The sequence below is a fragment of the Sinocyclocheilus grahami genome, unplaced genomic scaffold (assembly GCF_001515645.1).
Source record: "Sinocyclocheilus grahami isolate Dianchi unplaced genomic scaffold, SAMN03320097.WGS_v1.1 scaffold1844.1, whole genome shotgun sequence".
Taxonomy (NCBI): Eukaryota; Metazoa; Chordata; class Actinopteri; order Cypriniformes; family Cyprinidae; genus Sinocyclocheilus; species Sinocyclocheilus grahami.
The window spans coordinates 141,400-149,069 of NW_015507023.1; the positions used below are offsets into that span (position 1 = coordinate 141,400).

At 37.5% G+C, this 7,670-nt stretch overlaps 1 protein-coding gene across 1 annotated transcript; it reads left to right on the top strand.

The window, feature by feature from the left end:
• Positions 1–1,413: 1,413 nt before the first annotated feature.
• LOC107572993 (uncharacterized protein C2orf82 homolog) lies at positions 1,414–5,646 on the top strand. Its single transcript, XM_016259428.1, has 3 exons — positions 1,414–1,694; positions 4,695–4,865; positions 5,058–5,646. The coding sequence occupies exons 1-3, from the start codon at positions 1,610–1,612 to the stop codon at positions 5,165–5,167; spliced, it is 366 nt and encodes a 121-aa protein (XP_016114914.1). The 5' UTR covers positions 1,414–1,609; the 3' UTR covers positions 5,168–5,646.
• Positions 5,647–7,670: the final 2,024 nt, after the last annotated feature.

The following is a 7,670-nucleotide window of genomic DNA, read 5'->3' on the forward strand; positions in this document are numbered from 1 at the left end:
GTGGAGTCTAACTTTTTTTTTTATTGCAGTACAATGAATAAATCGGTCTCCTGTGTGGGCTGTTCTGCACGCTTTTGCTCGTAATGCACAAAGCAGGGTTGTGCAAATGTTTACGCACATTGCAGATTCCCATGGTTATGGAAAACTTGGAAATTTCAGGACGTTTTTCAATGGGAAATGCCTATAATATACATGTTTCTAGTTACGTTCAACTAAAGTATTTCATTGACTTTCAGTACCTCTTTATGTAAGTGATTTTCAATCGTTATGATTGACTAAAAGTTATGAAATTCATAGCAGCCCTGTCTGTATGTTTAACTTGTTACTTGGGTTGAGTTTCTTGTTTATTTCCTAAAATCAACAGTTTGTTTTTAGTTTCTCTTTGGTTGAGTCTCAAGTCAAAATTAGACCTAATTCTGGAACGTGTTCCTAATTACCACAGAAAATATTTTAGTGCATCAGAATTTAAAAACATGTGCAGTGTCCAGGGTAAACATTAAAATGCAAATGTTTTTTAAAGTATAGCTACAAGACATGAAATGGTTTATGTTGATATGATACTAGTGTCATATACAAGTTTCCCCAATTTTCAGTTTACTATTTATTTGTAGTTTTCTATGAAAAGTGTAAAAAGCGGTCAGATTCAAGGCCAAAGAGACCCTTCACAAACCGTTACATGAAAGTTTGTAGCAGTTTGTTCCTGTCTGGTGTTTATGGAGGGGGCTCAGCATCTAAGACTAATATTGATATGTACTATATACATAACTTCAGTTTGGTGGCAGGGTGCAAAAATGTCTTGCAGGAAAAAAATTCTTGAAATTACAAAGAAAAAAGACGTATGAGACTGTATTTTACAGCTACTACAAGAAAAAATACATGACAATTTTTCACAGGATGAAGTAAACCGATATTTTATGAGGTGATTTTGTATGAATTTGCATCATGTTAATCATATGAAAACATTCTTTTTAGATTAAAAAAGGGATGGTCTACACATTAAAAGTCTTAAACATGTCTAAACAGATTGTACGAAAATGTAAAAATGTGATTGTATGAATTAGTACAAATTCGCCGCCAAAATGTAAATGCTGTGAGATTGATTTTTTATTTTTATTTTTTCCTGCTAGAATGCTGCATCAACATCCAGGACTGGAACTAACCACTTTTTAATAATTGATTATAATAAATATAGTAATGCCCAGGGTGCTATGCTTGCATATCCAAAAACATTCAGCTTTTTTGGGCCAGTTTTCCACTATTTTATAAATTGTCCCTCATAATTATAAATCATGGAAAAATAATCAAACTGAATCACTTTAATGATGTTTCACATAGTTTAATTACATCGATTGTAATCAAATTGGATTGTCTTCTTCATGACCCACCTCTATGATCTGAAATCCAACAGAAAAGCAGCCCGGGCCCCGTAAAGAGTCACTTATCCGGGTGTGAAGATGGTGTGCAGTTACCAGAAGAGTTGACAAAAGTCTGCACTGTCCATACAGAGTCCTCCCACCTAAACCCAGCTACGCCTGCCTCTCTCACTCAGTCTCTCACTTGCTCTCTGTGTTCTTTCATTAACGTGAGCAGAAGAGTCCGGCCAGGAACCATGGGCATCTGCAGCAATTACAGCGGTTTATCTCCGCTCGTCTTCATTGGCGCTCTGGCCATCTGCATGGCTTTTTTGCAGTCAGGTAACATCACCTCCTTCCCATCTAATCAGTGATGGGCTTCTCATAGTTGTGTTGAGTTCTTAGGAAAGATTAAATGGGTTCTGATTTGTTGGCGGCTACAGGTGAGAAATTGAGTTAGTCAGTTTTAGTAAAAATTTTGTTGCTGGTCTTGATGCAAGAGGTGTTGAATCAGTTTATGAATTTGTGGCCATGATAAAGAATGTCCAGAAAAACCTTGTTTGGTAATACCAAATTGTGCACACGTCATTTTCGCCTTGTTGACCATTATGATTTTGCAAGGCCCCTTTCGGTGCCATGAATAGCCATTGCTGAGCATGAAAGTAGGACATTCAAAGTTGAACATTTGCAAAGTGATTTCTGTTGTATGATAATTGCTTTGGGCTTCAAAATCAAAATATGCCATATATATATATATATATATATATATATATAAACAAACCAAAATAGATTTTTGAAATGTTTCATTGAACGTATCTTTATTCTTGCAGACTAAAGCGTCATGCTGACTTCAGTGATTCAGACATTCTCTTTTTCGCAACCAGGTGTTGAAGCTGAATTTAGTCCTGGGTTCAGTGCTTACAAGGACAAAGAGATAGTTTGTTAGGCTCTAGGGAAAAACAAGACATAAACAGCTGCACAAAGTTCATTTGTACATCCAAAAAAAGCATAATTTTTAATAAGTATAGTTGTAAAACGATTGCTATTTATGACCATCATCTCTTTAGTGCTGAATAAAATATATTGAAATGCACAAACCTGCTCATAAAGTGGACGAAAATGGCACTTTACGGCAATCTCAGACTTTCCAGCCAGAATACTGCACTTTTACACATTCAAGGTCTAAAGGAAGTGGTGGTGGCACAGTTGCTTGATATTTCTTATGTGAATGCATGGTTTCAAAAGTCTGGATGATCATAATGTCACTTTGCCATTTTTTGCTTTATTTCACGTTTACATGTAAAAAATCACGAGGACAACCAATTCTGTAATGCTAAACAGCTTGGACTAGTGATGACTAGACCGCGTCAAGTCCAGTCACATTTATTTATATAGCTTGTTAGACAATAGTTAGACAGGGCGTGAGGGGAGATGAGGACATGGGGGATTGTGTCATTCGCATGCACCTGTTTGCATGCTGTCATCTCACAGTCGTCCACAGCCTTGTCCTCTCGCCAAATGTTTAAGCAGGCCAAGAAGTGACAAACACAAAAAAGTGTCTTTTTTTTCCAAATCAACAGGTTACGCACGCTGACGCCGAGGTGTGTGCTTTTCCACAGACTGGCTTCATAAACAAGCTTGTTTGACTTGCAGTGTACTGGCTGTGTTTAGGCCGTTGGTTCCTCTGCCTCAAGCCGTCCTCTCTGACCACACAAGTGCCCTTTTGTATCCTCAAGTGAAGGGCTCATTGATGTATCGCTGGCCTCGCGCCGTACCTTCAACCTGCTTCGAGTCAGGAAAGTGTGTGTCTCGCTGAGCAAACAGACTATTATCAAAAATACTCGTGTGTTGGCCATCCTCGACTTGGTGACTCCAAATATTAACCTTTTATTTTTACGATTTTATTTTAAGATTTAGGGTGCAATATGATCATTTTAGTGTTTAGTTGCATGGAAAGGTGGTATACGTGGCTGCTGCGTGTAAATACTTCGATTTTCAACAACAAACGAGCTGTCTGTTATGTGCGAGTTTAGTTTTAGTTCGTTTTTGACCCATGCCGTTGGGTTGTTCCAGCAGGGTCAGGCTAGGTAATCCCGCTGTTTGTCCATGTTCAACTTGGTCTGTCTTTGTCCCTTCATTTTGGGGTCAGAACCTTTGTCCATAAGCTGCCCTCTGGGAACTTTGGGCAAGCTGTAACATAGGAAATCAGCTTTGGGCTCGGTGAGTATGGTGGAGGTGAGAAAAGTGGCATGGCTGTTCCATGCCTGCGGGAGATGTGGAATGTCAGTGAGAGATGTGAGGAAAAGAAGAGGGGAGGAACGTGCAGGATGGGATAGCTCAGCTGTAGTGCCAATCCTCCATAAAGATGCTCATTGAGTCATATAGAACGTGACTGACATTTGCCACTTTCTGTGCATTCCCTGTGCTCAACGTTCAAGGAAAAAAAGCATTCGACTTCTGCAGCTCACTTTAACAAATACCACTTTTTTTTTTTTGGGACATTCTTAACACAAATGTGTTTCGCAAGATCTTAGGTTGAGCAAAGCAACCATTTTTGTATATTTTTAAGAACTTTTTTCTTCTTATGATATCTTGCTAGTCTCAACATTTAAGTGGGTTACATAATAGATTGACTTAAAAAAAATGATGTATTGTGTTTATTTATGTATGCATTTATTTAGTAAGTATTCTAACTTGTAGCTATTATTTAGTTCTTTTAATATATCATGTTAGATTATTTTTAGTTATTTATTTAGTAACTCACATGTGCTATTATTTATTTGTTTAAATATATCATTGGCTATTTTTATTTCTTTATTTACGCTAATATTTTTAACTGCAGCTATTAAATGACTAAATGCAAATGCATTAAGTAATTATTATTAAGTAATTTTAATATATAATCATAGGTCCCTTTCGTTTGTCTTATTTATTTACTATTCTTAGGTGTAGCTATTATTTAGTTAACTATATCATCGTTATTTATTTATTTATTTGGTATTCTTACTTGTAGCTATTATTTAGGTGTATCTATGTCATCACAGGTTATTTTTATTGATTTATTGATTTATTTAGTACTCTTACTTTGTAGCTGTTGTTAGGTTTAAATGTATAATCATATATATAATCATAGATTCCTTTCGTTTTTTTATTTAGTAGTATTACTTGTAGCTATTAGTGATTTAATTATATTGTCCTGAATTCTTTTTATTTTATATATATATATTTTTTTATATTCTTGTTTTTTTTATAGATATATCGACTATGTGTGTGTGAGTGTGTATGAAAGTGTGTGTGTAAATATCTTTTGATTTATCGCTCACATTTTTTACCTTCCATCAGAAACAGTTGCTGATTCCTCCCCTACACTGCAGAATGATAATCAGGACACACTATCTGGCGCTGGAGGCTACGATGTGACAACAAAAGTCCCTTTCCAAGACCTCACAGAAAAAGCCTTCACCTTCGATTATGAGGATGGTACACTCTCAATAACTCTGGATGAGGAGGAAGGTAAAGTTATACCACTGACTTACCACTGAAAAGTACGTGCTAAAGAGATCTTTTATAGTTTTGTATTTTAGCAGACGCTTTTATCCAAAGCAACTTACAAAATAGTGATATGTCATTATATGAGGTCTATCATAACAAGAACTTAGTTTCATTCAAAGTCGATCTTATTGTGTGTGTTATTTCTGTTTTCAGTTGTGCTGGGGCCAGGTGCTATCACAGCTATCGTCATCGCCGTGTTCCTCGGAGCCTCTGTTCTTCTCGCTCTCATTGTTATCACGCTCAGAAAGTTCACTGCCTCTTAAGAAGGGACATTTATGTTCTCATTTCCTCCCTTTCTCAATCCCATCTCTTCTTTTTACTCTCCTCTGAACTGTATTTTTAGTGTCTCACTGGTGGCAGGTCCTTCATGAAATGGATGATCTTTACTGAGGCCTGTTTTGTGATTTCTTTCTGCTATAAAACTCAAGACAGAGAAAACCAGGCTAAGGCTGAACAAAAGGGTAACTGCGATCAAGAGACATTTTGGTTGCATTTGTTCGGTGACCATATAATCATTGTTGATATCCTCTTGTAATAAGGTTTAGAATGAAATATTTAAAGAAGGTAGAATTATTATATTAAAGTCACATTTTAAGATATAGTTTAATACCATCCATGCGCAACTAGTTTTATTTTGTTTCATGCTGTATTCTAAAGTATACTAAGTTCCAAATGTTCTTGTCATTCTAGCTGATTTGTGTAAAATGATCATGTCCTTTAGCTTAAAAGATAAAGTGTGTGTGTGTGTGTGTGTGTGTGTGTGTACTGGTTTATATATCCTGGTGGGGACTTAAACCTGACTACACACAGACTCATGGGGACTTGTGTCACGGTGGGGACCTAAATTGTGGTCCCCACGGGTATAAAAGCTTATAAATCATACAGAATGAAGTTTTTTGAAAATCTAAAAATGCAGAAAGTTTCCTGTGAGGGGTAGGTTTAGGTGTAGGGTTGTACAGAAAATACGGTCTGTACAGTAGAAAAACCATTACGCCTATGGAGAGTCCCCACAAGGATAGCTGACCAGACTCTCTGTGTGTGTGTGTGTGTGTGTGTGTGTGTGTGTGTGTGTGTATTAAGACAAATCAAAGTCTTTGAGAGTGAGTGTTTTAACTGAACTTTTATACATAAACTGATGAATTTGTCACCTTGTGATTGGTCACTGAACAGATAAAAAAAGAGTAGTTTCTTTCGTTTAATTTCTATTTTTTAATATAAATATATTTCGAAATAATGCTTTCCCTTTGGTTATTTATCGTGTTGTTGCCCATTTCTACAGTGAGGCAAAAAAGTATTTAGTCAGCCACCAATTGTGCAAGTTCTCCCACTTAAAAAGATGAGAGAGGCCTGTAATTTTCATCATAGGTATACCTCAACTATGAGAGACAAAATGAGAAAAAAAAATCCAGAAAATCACATTGTAGGATTTTTAAAGAATTAATTGGTAAATTCCTCGGTAAAAAAGTATTTGGTCACCTACAAACAAGCAAGATTTCTGGCTCTCACAGACCTGTAACTTCTTCTTTAAGAGGCTCCTCTGTCCTCCACTCATTACCTGTATTAATGGCATCTGTTTGAACTTGTTATCAGTATAAAAGACACCTGTCCACAACCTCAAACAGTCACACTCCAAACTCCACCATGGCCAAGACCAAAGAGCTGTCAAAGAACACCAGAAACAAAATTGTAGACCTGCACCAGGCTGGGGGGGGGACGTAGTGAATGACCTGCAGCGAGCTGGGACCAAAGTAACAAAGGCTACCATCAGTAACACACTGCGCTGCCAGGGACTCAAATCCTGCAGTGCCAGATGTGTCCCCCTGCTTAAGCCAGTACATGTCCAGGCCTGTCTGAAGTTTGCTAGAGAGCATTTGGATGATCCAGAAGAGGATTGGGAGAATGTCATATGGTCAGATGAAACCAAAATAGAACTTTTTGGTTAAAAACTCAACTTGTTGTGTTTGGAGGAGAAAGAATGCTGAGTTGCATCCAAAGAACACCATACCTACTGTGAAGCATGGGGGTGGAAACTTCATGCTTTGGGGCTGTTTTTCTGCAAAGGGACCAGGACGACTGATCTGTGTAAACGAAAGAATGAATGGGGCCATGTATCGTGAGATTTTGAGTGAAAACCTCCTTCCATCAGCAAGGGCATTGAAGATGAAACGTGGCTGGGTCTTTCAGCATGACAATGATCCCAAACACACCGCCTGGGCAACGAAGGAGTGGCTTCGTAAGAAGTATTTCAAGGTCCTGGAGTGGCCTAGCCAGTCTCCAGATCTCAACCCCATAGAAAATCTTTGGAGGGAGTTGAACATCCGTGTTGCCCAGCGACGGCCCCAAAACATTACTGCTCTAGAGGAGATCTGCATGGAGGAATGGGCCAAAATACCAGCAACAGTGTGTGAAAACCTTGTGAAGACTTACAGAAAACGTTTGACCTCTGTCATTGCCAACAAAGGGTATATAACAAAGTATTGAGATGAAATTTTGTAATTGACCAAATACTTATTTTCCACCATAATTTGCAAATAAATTCTTTAAAAATCCTACAATGTGATTTTCTGGATTTTTTTTCTCATTTTGTCTCTCATAGTTGAGGTATACCTATGATGAAAATTACAGGCCTCTCTCATCTTTTTAAGTGGGAGAACTTGCACAATTGGTGGCTGACTAAATACTTTTTTGCCCCACTGTATATTCTATTTATGGTCAGTTTGAAGAGGAGACCATCCTTAAAAAAACATAACCAAATGAGTAACCAGT

Excerpts from the sequence above, each read along its gene's own strand:
- LOC107572993 (XM_016259428.1), top strand. The coding sequence starts at position 1,610 with ATGGGCATCTGCAGCAATTACAGCGGTTTATCTCCGCTCGTCTTCATT. Across the intron at positions 1,695-4,694 it reads CATGGCTTTTTTGCAGTCAG|AAACAGTTGCTGATTCCTCC; the intron begins GTAACATCACCT and ends ACCTTCCATCAG. Across the intron at positions 4,866-5,057 it reads AACTCTGGATGAGGAGGAAG|TTGTGCTGGGGCCAGGTGCT; the intron begins GTAAAGTTATAC and ends TTCTGTTTTCAG.